This window comes from Loxodonta africana, chromosome 6, assembly GCF_030014295.1.
Source record: "Loxodonta africana isolate mLoxAfr1 chromosome 6, mLoxAfr1.hap2, whole genome shotgun sequence".
Classification (NCBI taxonomy): Eukaryota; Metazoa; Chordata; class Mammalia; order Proboscidea; family Elephantidae; genus Loxodonta; species Loxodonta africana.
The window spans coordinates 99,958,446-99,977,229 of NC_087347.1; the positions used below are offsets into that span (position 1 = coordinate 99,958,446).

The 18,784-nt window shown below is 34.7% G+C and overlaps 1 protein-coding gene across 13 annotated transcripts in view; it reads left to right on the forward strand.

Moving 5' to 3' along the window:
• The window catches only part of ORC4 (origin recognition complex subunit 4), a 116,170-nt gene that overhangs the window by 65,939 nt on the left and 31,447 nt on the right, over window positions 1–18,784 (forward strand). For 6 of the 13 annotated variants that reach the window (XM_064287221.1, XM_064287225.1, XM_064287223.1 and 3 more), the window contains 4 exons: window positions 7,135–7,210; window positions 8,054–8,139; window positions 10,846–10,894; window positions 12,848–12,999. In XM_064287221.1, coding sequence (XP_064143291.1) covers window positions 7,135–7,210; window positions 8,054–8,139; window positions 10,846–10,894; window positions 12,848–12,999 — 363 coding nt within the window. The remainder of the gene's footprint in view (window positions 1–7,134; window positions 7,211–8,053; window positions 8,140–10,845; window positions 10,895–12,847; window positions 13,000–18,784) is intronic. The other 7 variants (XM_064287231.1, XM_064287229.1, XM_064287227.1 and 4 more) reach the window with 2 other exon arrangements.

Consider the following 18,784-nt stretch of genomic DNA (forward strand, 5'->3'; position numbering starts at 1 on the left):
CTCGGAGCACTGAATCTGGCAGGGGCCAGGTAAATGGAAGAGAGGGTCTTCCCAAAGGTAGTGTTTTTGTGCTCCGCATGGTAGGTTAGAAGCTTGTACTTATCTTTTGCCGAATGAGCGCTGCTTCTTGCTGATTTTGTAGGGTTAAGCAGACTTTCCGCGGCTTGATCTCTCCCAATGAGAAAAGCGCGTCCCAAGCACCACTGGTTACCTCACTGCATGCACCATCCAATCCAGCCTGCAGGGTGCCGGTTTCCGCTGGGTCAGGTCTGGCGACTTCTCTCTGCTTCTGAACCATCTCTCACTCCCCCTGCTGCTCAGTCCAATTCCTCAACTTTGGCTATGGTGTTCAGAACTTGTAGATTGTCACATATAATCGATTCACTTTTTTGAGGGGGTCCTTGTTGTAAGAGGGACCACAGGAAATGTCTGACTACTCCACCATCTTCGTCCCGCCTCTAATCTAAAAATTACGTATTATTAAAACATGTTGACTTTACATTATGGAAAATGAAGAAATAAAGACTTTTCTGTCTTCTCCCGTTTTCCAGTATTGTTTGAAGTATATAAATTGAAATTTTAGACATAGGTAATTTCCTTTTTTTTTCTTTAAATTTATTTATATAATTATCACATTTATAATGATTTTTTTTTTAGTTTCAACCCTCTGTTTAATTTGTTTCCATCCTCATAACTAGTTCTTCCACAGTCACTATTTCTATTTTTTTGAGTTCCTTATTTTGATTTTTCTTTGTTTTCAATTTCAGTGCTATTTAGTATAGTTTTTAGAAGAGGACTCTGTAATTAACATTCAGTTGAACTTTTAGAATGTTTTAAATACATCAAAAATTATTTTTGCAAATTACTTAAAACATGCTGGCGGGTTGAACTCTTGGGTCACAGTTTTTTTCCCCTTTGGAATTATATAGATTTTTGTTTAGTTTGTGTTTTGTGAAAAAACTTTTTCCTCCTTTTATGAATTACCCTATCAATCAAAATAGCGTCTTTTGTCTTTGAGATTTGACAGTTTGATTATAGTGAGTCTCAGTGTGGGTCTCTGAGTTTACCTTCTCTTTTAAGAAGTTTATTGAGCTTCTTGGTTTTATATTTTCATGTCTTTCATGAAGTTTGGGGAATTTTTGGCCATTATTTCTTCAAACATTTTTTCTGCCTTGTCTCTCTCCTCCTTCTGGGACTCTGATAATGTATGTGTTACTTCACTTGATCAAGTCCCAGAAGTTCCTCAGGCTCTGTTCATTTTTCTTTATTCTTTCTCCTCGAACTGGATGAGCTCAATTATTTTGTCTTCAAATTCTCTGATCTTTTCTCTTGCCTGCCCAGACTTGTTATTAAACAGTTGTAGTGAGTTTTTCATTTCAGTTACTGTAGTTTCCAGCTCCAGAATTTGTTTGTCTCCCTGTTTTATAATTTTTATTTTTATCGATATTCTGATTTTGTTCTCAGGTTGTTTTCCTGATTTCCTTGAGTTCTTTGTGATTTTCCTTAGTTCGCTGACTATAATTAAGACAGTTGATTTAATGTCTGAGTAATAATTCTAGTGTTTGTCCTCAGGGATGGTTTCTGTTAAATCCATTTTTCCTCCAAATGGGCATACTTTATTTTTTTATATGTTGTGTAATTTTTATACTAAAATTTACTAGCCTCTTCATTGAGCTCTCCCTGGCTACTACAAGAGTTTCACAAGACTCCAGGGTTTTAAGAAGTTGATTCAGATAGTTCCTGCCAGCTCAATAATTATTTACATGGAGGGAACAATTCCTGAAGCGTTGTACTCCACCATCTTTTATGACGTCCCTTGGGATAGTTTTTTTTAATCTTTGAGTATTTTTTTCTTTCTTTTGTACGTGTCCTTTTTTAGAGTTAGAGTATCCAGTTATTAAACCTTTGTTTTTATCATCATTTTCTTTTTCCTCACCATTCTGTCATATCACCCATGTGATTTTCTTCATTATCAGTTCTGTTATTTGTTCCTTCTAATTGTGATATCAAACGAAACCTGTTGCCGTCGAGTTGATTCACACTCATAGGGACCCTATAGTTCAGAGTAGAACTGTCCCATATGATTTCCAAGGAGTACCTGGTGGATTCGAACTGCCGACCTTTTGGTTAGCAACCAGAGCTCTTAACCACTACACCACCAGGGTTTCCTATGAGTCGAAATCAACTCGACAGCAATGGGTTTGGTTTTTTGGGTTTTTTTTTGGCTAATTGTGATGCTGTAGTTTAGTTTTCTAACAATCTTATTTATCTCTTGTCATATACTTTCTTATTTCCTTGTTTTGTATTTATCTAAGTTGATAAATACAGATACTTCAAAATAGCTTAAATAGCTCAAATAATCCCAAACATGTTCTCTGTGTTTTCAGTATTAACATTTTTCATCAGTTCAGTGTTTCCTTTCTTTTATGTTACAGCATCTTATTATAAACACATATTTTTTTATCTTAATTCTATTTACTCAAGTATAAACAAGGAGGCAGCTATTAAGACAGTAATTATCAGCTTATAGAGTGGATAGATTGTTATTGGCTGTGCTGACAGTCTGTCTTCCTGTTGTTGCTTCTTAAGCGAGAGCCCTGTTCTGTTGCTTTTAAGTCATGACTTCATTGGACTCTGGAGGAATCCCCTATTGGTATTCCAATTCTGTACAGTTTAATTTATTCCTAGGGCATTCCAATGTGTAGAGGTTGACAAGATAAGGAGTATTGTTTGACTTGTGCCATGTTTATAATTTGTTGTGTGTGGGAGTTTCCATAGATATAAAAATGATGGAATAAATGGTACAATATAGCTTATTCTTAGACAAGAAGACTCAATAATATAATTAGGTGAATTCAAATTTAAAAAATAACATTATATTTAAAATACCACCCTTGGCCAAACTATCTGAAATACACAAAAATGAAAATCTAGAGTTAATTGAAAAAGGTAACAGAGTTTGTGTGCTTTGTTGTATTTAAAATATTATTTATCCTTTATTATGGTTCCAACTCATATGTTCAACTGTGGAAAATACTCTCCTATATGTAATTATAGAAATATTGTAGACAAAGAGACTTGCTAGATGGTTAAATGGGCTGTTTCTTCTAGTTTCATGTTATTGAATCTTGTGTTTATTAAAAAATTTGGGAATTCTAATAGTAGGCGAGCATAAGAAACCCTACTATTTTTGTTATGCCTGCAGGTCTAAGAGAGTTTGCTGGTATGTTTATAAAATTAATTTTTATCTACAGAGAATGTAGAAAGGAACTAATCAAACTGATTATACTTTTTCATGTAACTTTAACGCTCAACTGATTTTATTTTTAGTATATAACATTTAAAGTATTTGAAAAGGTGAGAATATGTCCGTGTAAAAATTCACTTAAATTATACCATTGTTTACCTAGCTAATTACTTGGAAATATAAGAATAGCTGTTGAGGCTACTTATGTACAACAAAACACACCCCAAGGGATTTGCTTCCTTGGTTTGGAGGTTTAGGGTCATGGTTTCATGGCGATCCCAGTTAATTGGCCTGATAACATGTTTAGTGCATCTGCTCCACCTCCTAGTTCGTTGCACAATGCCTGGGGTCTTAAAAGCTCATAAGAAGCCATCCAAGGTACAACAATTGGTCTGTATTCACCTGGAGCAACAGAGGAAAAAGGAGAGCTAGGAATAGGTGGAGGATATGGCATGTGTGGCTAATTGCCTCCATGAGTCACTGTGTCCTTTGCTCTGAGACCAGAAGAACTGGATGGTGCCCAGCTACCATTACTGAACATTTTGATAAAAGATTTTATGGAAGAATACTTATCCAAAGGGGGAAAACACAGAACAGAATTTCAAATTCTCACGGACTCGAGACTTTCTGGGGCCGCAGAGTCTGGATGACCCCTGCAACTATTGCCCTCTGTTAATCTTTAAACCTAAACCAAAAATATCCTGAAATGTTCTTAAAACTGAACGATAATCTAGCTTAACTGATAAAGAATATCTGCCTTAAGCATTAAAAACTATGTATATGGTATCGAAGTGACAACAGGAACTTGAAAGATTAGATAGTAGCTTTAGGGGGCAGTGAGTTTATGGCATTGGGGAAGGATCAGCTCAGTAAAGATGGGTGAGACTGGATGCACAACTTGAAGAATGTAGTCACTGTCACTGAATTGTATGTGTAGAAGCTTCTGAATTGTGTGTTTTGCTGTGTATATCCTCAACAACAACAAAATAAATAATACTTAAAAAACAAAGGACCAATTTCTCTATAAGTTAGAGAATAGTTAGGGATCAATCTGCTTGAGTGGCCATTATGGAAGGAACATACTACCCATCTGTCTAATGTATGGGAGTGACCTACGTGCTCTCTCTGAGGATAAAATGCAACAGGAGGAGTCTTAGGGTAAGCTAGAAAATAAAAGACAAAATGAGCTACTTTCTAAGTATGAAGGCTTTGTGGCATTTAGGACACAGGCCTGCCATTTAACTAGAATTAACTGCATACACACAAATGTGTACTAGAAAACAACTAAGATCACTTACTTAGCTGGTCTAGCTGAACCACTTCTGAGCTGTGAGGCAGTGAATGGAAGTAAAAACAAAGAAACGCTGATTAAATTTTAAAAAACATTTTATATAAAACCATTGCTGTTGAGTCGAATTCTAACTCCTAACCTAACCTATTGCCGTTAAGTTGATTCCAACTCATAGCGATCCTGTAGGACAAAGTAGACCTGCCCCATGGGGTTTTCAAGGCTGTAAGTATTTACGGAAGCAGACTGCCACATCGTTCTCCTGTGAAGTGACTGGTGGATTCGAACCACCGGACTTTTGGTTAGCAGCCAGGCACCTAACCACTGCATCACCAGGGCTCCTTTGTGTGTGTCTGTGTCTGTGTGTGTATGTGTCTGTGTGTGTGTGATTTAAAACAGAAAATCAGAGCCAGGCAAAATATAAATATAGTAAAATCTGTGAAAGCCAGAACTGTGTAAGGCAAGATCCTCTCAGAGTAGGAAAACTCAAATATTTTCCACTAAAACGAGCGATAGAAAAGTGAGTGGTAAGACTGCACCCTGTCAAAGGCGCAAAACTTGCAAGACCTGGAAAAAACGAGGCAGTCTTGTCAAGTTCTGGCTCTCTCTTATTTCACTGTATAAGTAACATATCCAGAGGCAGGAGAAACAACACAGCAGATGACTAAGAAACATACTCAAGGAAGTATTTTGAAGAACCAAGTTAATATCATCTGAGAGTGCAATGTTATGGTTAGGGTCTGACCTGATCCAAAGGCAGAGAAGTACCACCTTGCCTTCAGACAGATTTTTATAAATGTTACTTCTCAGCAGGGCTTTTCCTAATAATATGACAAGTAATATTGTGAGATCATCCTTTCTTGACAAGACCTAGAGTAACTGTGATCTCTATGCTTTAAAAACCATACAAATGTACTAGAAATAGCTTGGTGTGTTTGATACCCTGTTGTGAAGCCTAATAATTTAAAAAGAGTATGATATTTGATTTTTGCTATTGCAGGGATGTTGCGGTGACAAATAGAAATAGCTTATTGTAAAAGCAAATATAAATAGTATTTTTTTCAAAATAGTTTAACAGTTGTCACAATGCCTTTGTTAAATAATCCTTTATGTGCTCACTAAATTTTGATTCCATCTGTATTAATTTTTGTTGCATACAGCCTCTTTTTCCTGAACCATTTATTTTTGTGATAGTACTCTTTTAACATTGGAAGGAACAATACCTCATCATTATTCTTCCTTTTTAAAGGCTTTTTGGGTTTTATTAATTCTATTTTCAAATTTTAAAAGATGCTATGTAGTAATACACATCGTAGTGGTATAGTGGTTAAGAGCTACAGTTGCTAATCAAAGGGTCGGCAGTTCGAATCCACTAGGTGCTCCTTGGAAACCTTCTGGGGCAGTTCCTCTCTGTCCTGTGACTTGGAATCAACTCAACGGAAACAGGTTTGGATTTTTGGTATGTAATAATAATATGAATAGGTGTATATGACAGGCAATACAAGAGTGATTGGATGTCACAATTCAAAAAAATACAAAGAATGTAAGTACAGCAGAAGCTGGAACCTATATAAGGCAGATACCTGTCACAGAACGAAAACTCAAAAATATTTTCCACTATATAGAGAGTGATAGAAAAGTGGTGATTGTACCCTGTCAAAGGTGGAAAACCTGCAAGCCCAGAGAAACAAGGCAGTCTTGTCGAGTTCCAACTCAAGATTTCACCATATATGGCATCCAAAAAAAAAAACAAAACCAAACCCAGTGCCATTGAGTCAATTCCAACTCATAGCAACCCTATAGGACAGAGTAGAACTGCCCCATAGAGTTTCCAAGGAGTGCCTGGCGGATTTGAACTGCCGACCCTTTGGTTAGCAGCCGTAGCACTTAACCACTATGCCACCAGGGTTTCCATATATGGCATAGAAACCTTTAATTATACAAAGATTTATAATTATACAGCTTAAGGTGTTATTCTTGTTTCTGTGTATAATTATGAATTTACATTTTACTAATAAGTTTTTTGGTTGCACATTTGAAGTTTCTTTAATAAGGACTTCCTGTGTGTACATAGCAACTGAGGGAGCATCTTTTTCTCAACTTAACATCCTGCTCTTTTTTGATTTTTGTTTCATAATAAAAACAAAGTAGTTCACAATATTCTATAGGAATTGATGTATTGGGGGTAGACTTCTACCATCATTTAGTATTATTCTAATATGTATTTCAATAACTTGTATCTGATTTCAGTGTTAAGAAAGATTTATAATGTACTGAGATATGAAATTCATGAACCATCACTTTGTGTGACGTGTAGAGAAATGTTTCTTTAAAAAACTCGAGGGTTGCTTCTGAGTATTTATTAGAAATTTGGGTAGCTAACTGAGATGGTGTGGCATCAGTCCTAACTGCCTCTTAAAAAAAAGTCAGACATGAGATGTTCTCATTAAACCTCTTATGTTTAAAGAATCTGAATATGTTCTTTTTAATTAAAAAAGGCAGTCTGTTTATGTTCTATTTCTTCCATTCATAGTTTAAAAGAGAAAATGGTGTTTTCATATTTTACCTATTATTAAATATTTTATAAAATTTTATTTAGTTAATAAATCATGCTTTAAAGGAACTCATGCAAATAGAAGAAGTGAATGAAAATGTATTACAAGTTCACCTAAATGGTAAGTATCATTTTGCCATTGGAAATGATATAAATCACGTGGACTTTTTTTTTATACTCTGAAACTAAATCATATGTGTGTATCTTAGTTATCTAGTGCTGCTATAACAGAAATATCACAAGTGGGTGGCTTTAACGTACAGAAATATATTTTCTCACAGTTTAGAAGGCTAAAAGTCCAAATTGAGGTTGCCAACTCTAAGTTTCCCTCTCCGTACACTCTGGGGAAGGTCTTTGTCTCTTTTCAGCTTCTATTCTTTGCTTTCTTGGCCATGTTCATGTGGTATGACGTCTCTCTTCCCCCATCTCTGCTTGCCTGTCTGTGCCTAATCTGCCAGTTTTTTATCTCAAAGGTGATTAGCTTAAGGTACACCCTACACTGATGTAACATTAACGTATTACATCCGTAAGTATAGGGATTAGGATTTACAGCACATATATTTGGGGGACACGGTTCAACCCATAACTGTATGTTGTAAATGTGTATCAATAATTACATTAGGAAAAACTGGATTTATGCTTAACAACCTTCATCATTGTATACACAATAATTTTAGAAATTTAAAATAAAGGAAACACTTAAGAGCTCTGTGCTGCCCTAATTGTTTTCTTTTTCTTTTTTTTTTTTAATAGCACTAGCCCCAAGGAGAATAGTTCTTTGAGTCTACCAAATGTTCTCATTGCTGTTTAAAATGTAGTAGTGTAAACTAACAGCCTTCGACACTTTTCTTTCTAGTTAAGTTTAGAAAGCATTGAAAAGCATACTTGACAGGGAGATAATCTGCATTGTATCAAATATGTATTTCATTTTAATTAACTACTTTTAAATGGACCTTTGTTTCAGGACTTCTGCAGATCAATGATAAAATAGCTCTAAAGGAAATCACTAGGCAGTTAAATCTGGAAAACGTAGTTGATGATAAAGTTTTTGTAAGTATCATTTTAGTTCTTTTATTAAATAAGTTTCAAAGTAAAATCTGTATAGTATACATTTTTGGGGGGGGAGGTTAGGGAGGGATTCAGAGATTCTAAACTGAAATATGTAAGATTATTATCATAAAAATGTATGATATACTATTATGTGTTTATTCATCAAATCTCTGTTTTATATACATATATATGTATTTTTTCTTTTTTGCAGTAGGTTATACTAGCTAAAATAGCTAAGAAATTCAGGTTTATGTAGATACTGAGTTTGTTGCCTTATCAATAAGATAAATTTTTCTGCATCTTTATCCTTGGAGATAAACTAGTACACTTAAAAAACAATACAAAACAAAAATCCAAGTTCTAGCAGCTGAGACTTCGGTGCACAAGAGCAGTGCTAAATTTAAAGCCACAATTGCTAGTTTGAGTCTTGCCTCATAATCATTTCCTAGCTGGTGAACCTGAATGTCAGAATGTCTCTAAATTTCAAATTTCTCATCTGTTAACTGGGCATTAATTTATTATACATGCTTGATAGGGTTATTCTAAAGGAAGAAGAAAGTATTAAATATTATTTATATTTAAAAAACAAACTTGGCTGAATGGTAATGTGGTATACAAATGTCAGTTATCTCTTACTATTAAAAATATTTTCAAAAATTTATCCATACCACATTGTCATTATAGCTCGGAGTCTCAGGACAGTTGAACATCAGTAAATTAAACAAAAAACTGTTTCGATATGATTAGATATGTTTTGAAACTTCTATTAAACTTTCAACCTGTCACCTAATTCATAGGCTTTAAGGGAAACAATTAACATAATTTGTAGTCACCCTAATTTTCATGATGAAGAGGCCCATTCTCATAGTTCTTATGCAATAGAGGTGGGTTATATACATTCCAAGTTCATTTCTGGTTACTCACGAGCAGGCAGAGTGCTGTCAGTCTAATCTCTCAACTGTGTGCTCTACTGCCACAGTTGTGTAAGCCTCCTAGATATGAAGGCATTTGGAAATGTTATCCTTTAATTATTATCTATAAAAAGTTGAACCAACCATATATGTACCCCTTTTTTTTTGCATAGTCTACAGATCTTTAAAGTGCAATTTTAAAATGCCTCTTCTATAAATCAAATGTTCTATCTTATATTCAGCATGCAATGTCAAAGCTAGTAGCCTACTCAGTCAAGGAAAGTTTTTGTTAAGTATGTTAACTGTAGCTTTTTATTTCCAGTTGATCTAGATAGATGTTTCTGGCAATTCCTAAATGGACATATTCATATCAGATTCATGTGAAATAATAAAAGGCGTAGTTGCTTCCTTATTATTCTCATGGTCATCGCGCATAGAGATTATTAGTTTAACTTCTTTCTATGTCATTTAGACACCTGATCCTCAAAAAGCTTAATTAACTTAGTTAAGATCATAAAATGTCAGAGACTGGACTTTAAGAACCTAAGTTACTTACCTCAAGCTAGAGCTTTTCTGTTTTGCTGTTCTTGATGTTGGACAGGTGTAATAGTATTAATTAACAACAACAAAAAAAGACAAACAACATTTAAGTAACTTTGACCAATGATTTCCCAACAGGTTGTCTCTTAGAGCAGTTTAAATTATGTCTGATAACTCTTGCATGGTCTATCTTGGTAATAGTATTAAGATCGCAGCATGGGATCATTAGAAAATATGTGGAAGCCCTTAAAAACCTATTGTCCTATTTTGTGTCAGTTCTCTTGACTGGGAAACAAACAAGTGGGTTGGGTTTCTTTTGGAGAAAAACAAGTATGTTTCTTTTCTGCTTTACATATGCTGGCATTTAAAGTTGGCTGTTCCTTTAAATTAAAAAAAATTTGAATGAAGTACAAATGACTTTAATGAAAAAATATTTTAATAGGACCTCTAGCCACAAGCTGGAACATCTGAATAATACATCTGCTACTCTATTAATTTCTATCTAGAGTATTTAAGTTGTATCCAAAAATGTTTTGGCTGTGTTCCAAGTAAACATAGTCAAATTTGATACAGTACGTATATATAATTCTGAAATCTGAAATACGTTTTTGAATAGAGAAATACTATAGTATCTAATATTTCAAAGAAGTTTCTGTCTTTTCCTTTGGGATCTCATTTAAGTAGTGGTCATTTCTTTAGCCATACAAATGAATTTGAGACTTGAAAGAGCCGGACATGTTTGAAAATACAAAATTCATCTAGTTCTCTTGACTGTTTAGAATATAGATGCTCTGCAAAACTACTTTTAAATAAAATTAATGTTTTTACAGATTTTGTCCAGAAAATACAAAATTTCCAACATGACTGCATTGCCATTTTCAGTAATGTGTGCTGGGTGGCACAGATGGTTAATGCACTTGTCTGCTAGCAGAAAGATTGGAAGTTCGAGTCCACCCAGAGGCACCTGTGAAGAAAGGCCAGGCAATCCACTTCTGAAAAATCAGCCATGGAAATCCCTTTGGAACCAGTTCTAGTCTTGATGCACATGGGGTTACCATGAGTTGGAGTTGACTCGACAGGTTTTATATTTTAAGTTTTTGATTGTAAGTTTGGAGATATTAAGCCTAGAATCCAGCCAGTGGCTGTCATTTATTAGGAAAAAATAAATACAATATTGTTGAGAACCTGACATCCCTCTTTAATTCTTTATTTTACTAAACTTCTAGTCATGGCATCTTTTTTTATTGTTATTTAGGGAAGCTTTGCCGAAAACCTTTCATTTCTTCTTGAAGCTTTAAAAAAAGGTAAATATTTAGCATATCTAGAAGTATCAGAAATATTTGTTTTTAGCTTATTTTTCTCCTTATTGTAAAGTAATGTGTGCTTTTACAAAATAATACTCAAAATACAGAAAAATGAAAAAAGTAATGATCACTATAATCCCAGCACTGTAATAGTGGTTATCTCTAGTAATATATTTGATTTCTCTTCTTTATGCACCTACAGCATATTATTGATAGAGATGTGTATATTTTATATATTGTTTTGTGGTCTGCTTTTCACTCAGTAATATGTTGGGAACATTATCTTTTTCTGTTAGTAAATATTGATCTGCATCATTATTTTTATGATTCTTGTGTTCCATTTTATAAAGTACTGTAGTAGCTAATCAGCAGTTATGGACTTTTGTTTCTAAATTTTTATAATTAGAAATGCTTAGAAAATCATTCAGATATTTTCTAGGGTAACTTTCAGTAAGTAAGGTTTTATGTTAAATGGCACCACATTTAAAGTAAAAAATGTTGCCAAAGCACCCAAAGAAGGTTTTATCTGTTCATATTTCTAAACATATTTGAGAGTATCTTTGTTTTTTCACAACTTTCAAAATAATAGGTATTAAATTTAATGTTTATCTAAGAGGAAAAATATATATTGTGGTTTAATTTGCATAATTTTGATAACGGTAGTGGTGGTGTTTATCATTTTGTAAGTGAGCCGTGACGGTGCAGTGGTTAAGTGCTCAGCTGCTAACCGAAAGGTTAATATTTTGAACCCACCAGCCGGTTCGCAGGAGAAAGATGTGGCAGTCTGGTTCTGTAAAGGTTTATAGCCTTGGAAACCCTATGGGGCAGTTCTGCCCTGTCCTGTAGGGTCACTGTGAGTTGGAATCAGCTCGATGCCAGAGGGTTTATAGGAGTTCTTGTGCTTATTTTTCTCTTCTTTTAAAATTTGATTTGCATATTTCTGCTGAACAAGCATTTTAGTTTTTTTAAATCGTCATATTTTTCTAGATAATTTTTCTCTGCCCCCAAATTATGAAACATTTATCTATGTTTTTGTCTAATACATATGTTTTTTATTCTTAATTTAGTTGGGATTTATTTTGGTATGAAATGTGAAATGAGGATCTAATTTTAAATAAACCATTTTTCCCCACTGATGTATAATGGTATAATTTATCAAATACTAAATTTCTGTATTATTTGAGTCTGCTTCTAGACTTTTGAATAGTCCGTTTGGTTTGTGCCAGTATTAAACCGTTCAGGTTACTGTATATGTTTTATTATTTGGTGGAGTAAGTCTCCCTTTAGCAGGTTTTCTTTTTACCATTTTATGCAAACGTAAAGCCTTTAAACCTAAAATAACGTTGATGCCTTCTTAGGTTAAAAAAAAAATACATCCCAGGAGCCTCATGTTGAAATTTCTTCTGTTGTTGAAATGTTAGAAGTTGTGGATAGAAGGAATTAAAGTTGCTTTGATTGAACTTCATAGTCCAACCATTGTTTATAAAAATGATTTCTGTAGGAAGATATAGTTTGCAATTTCTGCTAACTAAACAAAGCCTCTTTGTTCATAAATTAGTAATTTTCTTTATATTTTAATTCCTAAGCGTTTTGGTTCTATTTATGTGTTGAAAGTTCTTTGTCAATTTTCTAATTTTAAAAGAATTATATTTACATAGTTTTAAAGACAATAGTTTCAAGTCATTTATATGATTGTCTTCATTTTTCATCAAACTATTAAAGCCCAGGAACTAGACTGCAAACTCCTTAACGGCAGTAGACGCTCTCTTAATTCCCTGAATAATTTTCTTGTTGACTAGATGCACATGTGTCACTAAGTTCCCTACCCCAAAGTAGTTATCAATATATGTTTGTTGAATTGAGTTTTAAGTACTAAAATGTAGTAAACAGTTTGGAAATTTAAGAAAGGTTGGTATAATTACTTGTTAATGGAAAACTGTTATTTTATCATAGGAAACCGGAGTAGCAGTTGCCCAGTGATCTTCATTTTAGATGAATTCGATCTTTTTGCCCATCATAAAAACCAAACACTCCTCTATACTCTTTTTGATATTTCTCAGGCTGCACAGACTCCAGTAGCAGTTATTGGTCTTACATGTAGATTGGTAAGTCTTGGTATTTTTTTTAAAAAATTGATTATAGTAAAGATTTCAGTTCAGTTACTGACATAGCTTTTTGTCTGTTAGGGTATTTTTTCTATTGTATTTCACCAATGCTTGATACATTTATCCCACTTTTTAGCTTCGGTTGAGAAAAATAAGAAAACTGTCACACATAGTTATAAACTAAAACTTCCTTTCTCCACTGGAATCACTGGATGAAGCCAAACTATACAGATATAATTTCTTCATTAGGAAGTAAATGAGGCAGTTAAATAATCTCACCACTATTTTGTTAAACTTGCTAATAGTTCTTTTACATTTAAGATTCTTCCCATATTTTGAGAATACTTGGAAACCCTGGTGGTACAGTGGTTAAGACCTGAGGCTCTTAACCGAAAGTTCAACAGTTCAAATCCACCAGACACTCCTTGGAAACCCTATGGGGCAGTTCTCCTCAGCTCTATAGGGTTACTGTGGGTCAGAATCAACTCAACGGCAACAGGTTTGGTTTTTTTTTTTTTTTTTGAATCAACGCAAAATGATACCATCCTAACTTTGTGAGCAGACATATCCAGAAATGGAGGGGATTATGTCTATCAAGCTATCACGGTAGATAGTGGCTTCTGTTCTCTTTGGGGGATTTGAGAATGCTTTCAGCCTTAGTACAGATGTCACTACCACATGACTTTGTGAAGGCCCTATACTTGTTGAATCTGTATCTTTAGGTAGCTACACAGGCCTTTTTGTGTTCACCTTATTTTACTATCATAGCATGCACATTTTTATTGAAATTCAGGTAAAACTGGTGTTAAGAGCCACCTCTCTTCTCATAAAGGAGCCCCTCATTTTTCTCCTTTAGCCGTCACCACCAACCCCCTCATTTCTTCTCCAGCTCCAGGCAACCACTAATCTGCTTTCTGTCTCTCTAGATTTGCCATTCTGGACATTTTGTATTAATGGAATTATATAATATATGGTCTTTTATGACTGGCTTCTTTCACTTAGCATAATGTTTTTAAGGTTCATCCATGTTGTAACATATAGTCAGTACTTCAATTCTTTTTGTTGCTGAATAATATTCCATTGTATGGATATGCTACATTTTGGTTATCCATTCATCAGTTAACGGACATTTGGGTTGGTTCTGCTTTTTAGCTATTATAACTAATGCTGCTGTGAGCAGTATTGTACAAGATTTTTTTTTGGGATATACGTTTTCATTTCTCTTGGGTATTTGCCCAGGAGTGTAGTTGTTGCGTCATATGGTAACTCTTCGTAATGTGACTTCTTTTGTAAGATTGCCCAAGTTCACTATTAAAGAGATTTAGGAATGACAATTCCTACCTACTTGTACAATTAACCTACACCTTACCTACTATCCTTTTGGTATCTGGGACGGTTTGAATGCATATCAGCTTTGTGGAAGTATTTCCTACGTATTAGAAAACTTTTTATGCCCTTGAAAGTAGTATACATTTGGGCTATTCAGTACATTGTCTTAGTTATCTACTTGTTTTTTGGTGTTCTTAGATGGTAAACTTGATTCTCTTTTCCTCCTAAGGAGGCATAGCACAAATACAAGTAGCTTAAAATGCATCAGTATACTCCACCGCAGTCCTCCACTGCAAAGACCCAAAAAACTAAGTAAAACAGAGACAAACATCAATCCTGGAACCCTAAGCATCAAATGAAGATATAAAGAACTCAGCCAAGCACTGAATGGAATAAGAAACTGAAAGAGAAAAGGAGAGATACAAGCAGAGGTCCCCTATCAGCTAACATAGCATGGATTTGCCATCTTAGACTCCTGTCGGAGATGGGCAGACAGGGAGTATGGGAAAGCAGCTTCACAGAGCTCCCAGCAAGAGATAGAGCACTCGCTGGACCTACCCGCTGCACCATAGCTGAGCAACTGGCCCTTCCCATTGGACAAGGAGGTAAAAAGTATTATGCCCACAGATGAGCAAACAACAAAGAACTCACAGCTTGCCTGCTGAGACATAACCAAATAAAACAAAAAAGTAGGATAAGACAAACAAAGCTACAATCAATAAGCGAAGAAAATAACCACTAAATGTCTCGAAGGCAGCAGACAATATCAAAACATATTTTTAAAAAAAAGGGACAAAAAGGTTCCAGTAGGTGTCCAAAATAAAATACCAGATGACTTTCCAGTAGAAGCAAAGGCACTGGAACTACCTGATAGGGAGTTCAAATCTCTAATATTTGTAGCTATCCAGGAGTTGGAGCAGAAAGCAGACAAAAATGAGGAAAAAATAGACAAATTCACCAAAAAGGCAGAAAAATTCATGGAAAATGCATGCACAACAGTGGAAGAATTCAGGAAAATAATACAGGAACAAAATGTCAAAATAAATTCCCAACTAGAAATCATACAAAAACAACAATTAGAAATCCAAAACGTAACAAGATTTTAGAAATGGACTTTGTCATAGAAGGTCTGAGGAGCAGGTTTGAAACAATAAAAGACAGGATCAGTGAAATAGAAGACAAATACTTGGATACCACTTTGAGGAAAAATCAGAAAAAAGAATGAAGAAAAATGAAGAAACCCTGAAAATTTTATGGGATACAACCAAAAGCAAAAACTTACGAGTGATCAGAGTTCCAGAACAGGGGGAGAAAACAGAAAAGACAGAGAGGATCACTAAAGAATTACTGACAGAAAACTTCCCTAATATCATGAAAGATGAAAAGCTGACCATCCAAGAAGCTGACCAAACCCCATATAAGATAGACCCCAAAAGAAAGTCACCAAGGCATATCATAATCACACTCGCTAAAACCAAAGACAAAGAAAGAATCCTGAGAGGAGCTCAAGAAAAACTAAAAGTCACGTACAGAGAGGAAACAAAAAGACTAAACTCTGACTACTTGGCAGGAAGACAATGGAATGACATATATAAAACCTTGAAAGAAAAAATTGCCTACCAAGAATAATATATCCTGCAAAACTCTTGTTGAAATATCAAGGTGAAATTAGGACATTTCCAGATAAACAGAAATTAAGGAAATATGTAAAAACCAAACTTAGGAGAATTATTAAAGGGAGTCCTTCAGTTTGAGAACAAATATCAGACAACAGCTTGAATCTAGGATGCAAGATCATACCAGCCAGATACCAGCCTAGGAAATGAACTCTCAGGGACTGTTCAAAACCAAAAGATTCACAACAGAGGATCAGAGAGGTTAATCTTTAAATGACAACAACTTTAGAACAACAAAAGAGGAAATAAAAGGTGTAGGTATAGAACTTTCTAATAGAGAGGAAGGTAAGGTGATTCCAAGTAATAATAGACTCATTCAAACCTAGGAAGATAAGGCTAAATTTCAAGGTAACCAACAACAAAATTCAACAAACCTACTCATCAAAATAAAGAAGAAAAACATGAAGTCTCAGCAAAAACAAAATCTACAAAAACAGAAGAAATTTTTTTAAAAATCCACAAACAAAAGGAATTCGGCACAGGGGAGGAAGAAGACCAAAGAAAACGTCAGCACCACAAAAAAAAAAAAAAAAAGTACTGCAAAATGACAGCAATAAACTCACACCTATCAATAATTACACTGAACATAAATGGCCTAAGTGCACCCATAAAGAGAGTGACAGAATGGATTAAAAAACAGTATCCATCAATATGCTGTCTACAAGAGACACACCTTAGAAGCAAAGACATTTATTAAAAATCAAAGGATGGAAAAAAAATATATCACACAAACATCTACCAAAAAAGAATAGGAGCGGCAGTGCTAATCTCAGATAAAATAGACTTTAAAACAAAATCCACCATAAAAGACAAAGAAGGGTACTATATAATGATTAAAGGGGCAATCCGTCACGAAGACATAACCGTAATAAATATCTACGCACCTAGTGACAGGGCTCCAGAATACATAAACTCTAACGGCACTGAAAAGAAAAATTGAGAGTTCCACAATAATAGTAGGAGACTGCAACAAACCACTCTCAGTAAAGGACAGAACATCTACAGAGAAACTCAGCAAAAGTACAAAAGATCTAGAGGACACAGTCAGCCTACTTGAAATCACAGACATATACACCCAAAGAAAGTATACATTCTTTTCCAGCGCACATGGAATGTTCTCCAGAATAGACCACATTTTAGGCCACAAAGCAACCCTCAACAAAATCGAAAACAATGAGATAATACAAGGTATCTTCTCTGATCACAATGCCATCAAAGTAGAAATTAACAACAAGAAAGAGCTAGGGAAACAAATCAATTACGTGGAATCTGAATAACACCCTGCTTAGAAACCACTGGGTAATAGAAGAAATCAAAGATGGAATCAAATTCCTAGAATCAAATGAGAATGAAAACTGCCAAAACCTTTGGGAGACAGCAAAGGCAGTGCTCAGAGGTCAATATATAGCAATAGATGCACACATGGAAAAAGAAAGGGACAAAATCAAAACATTAGCTATACAACTTGAACAAATAGAGAACAGCAAAAGAAGCATATGGCCACCAGAAGGAAAGAAATAACAAAGACTAGAGCAGAAATAAATGAAATAGAGAATAGAAAACCAGTAGAAAGAATCAACAAAACCAAAGGTTCTTTGAAAGCATCGATGAAATCGACAAACCAATGGCCAAATTGACTAAAGAAGAACAGGAGAAGATGCACATAACCCAAATAAGAAATGAAAGGGGGACATTACAACAGACCCAAATGAAGTAAAAAGGATCATAACAGTATTATTAAAAACTATAACAAATTTGAAAACCTAGAGGAAGTGGACGAATTCCTAGAAACACACTACCTAACCAGACTAACAGAAAATGAGGCTGAGAATCTGAACAGACCCATAACAATAGAAGAGATTGAAAAGGTAGTTTTTAAAAACTCCCAACCAAAAAAAGGCCTTGGCCCAGATGGCTTCACTGCAGAATTGTACCAAATAATCAGAGAAGAGCTTACACCTATGCTTCTCAAACTGTTTCAGAACATGAAAAAGGAAGAGAGACTTCTAAATTCATTCTGTGAAGCCAGCATAACCCTGATACCAAAACCAGGCAAAGACACCACAGAAAAAGAAAACTACAGACCAATATCTCTCACAAATATAGGTGGAAAAATTCTCAAAAAAAAATTCTGGCCCATAGAAATCAGCATTATATCAAAGAAATAATACACCACAACGAAGTAGGATTCATACCAGGTATGCAAGAATGATTCAGCATTAGAAAATCTGTGTAATCCACCACATAAAAGAATCTCATGATCATCCCAATCAATGCAGAAAAGGCATTTGACAAAGTCTAACACCCATTCCTGATAATAACTCTCGATAAAATAGGTATAGAAGGGATATTCTTCAGCATAATAAAGGACATTTTTTTTTTTTTTTTATACAAAACCACCAGCCAACATCATATCATTATTCCTAATGGAGAGAGGCTGAAAACATTCCACTTGAGAACAGGAAAAAGACAAGAATGCTCTTTATCACCACTCCTGTTCAATATTCTGTCAAAAGTCCTAGCTAGAGCAGTAAGGCAAAAAAAGGAATAAAGGGCATCCAAATTGGTAATGAAGAAGTAAAACCGCCCCTGTTTTCGTATCATATGATACTATATGTAGAAAACCTAAAAGAAAATCCACAAGAAAGCAACTGAAATAGATTCAGCAGACTAGCAGGATACAAGATAAACACACAAAAATCAGTTGGATTCCTATACACCAATAAAGAGTGAAGAAATGGAAACCAGGAAAACAATACCATTTTATAATAGCCCATAAA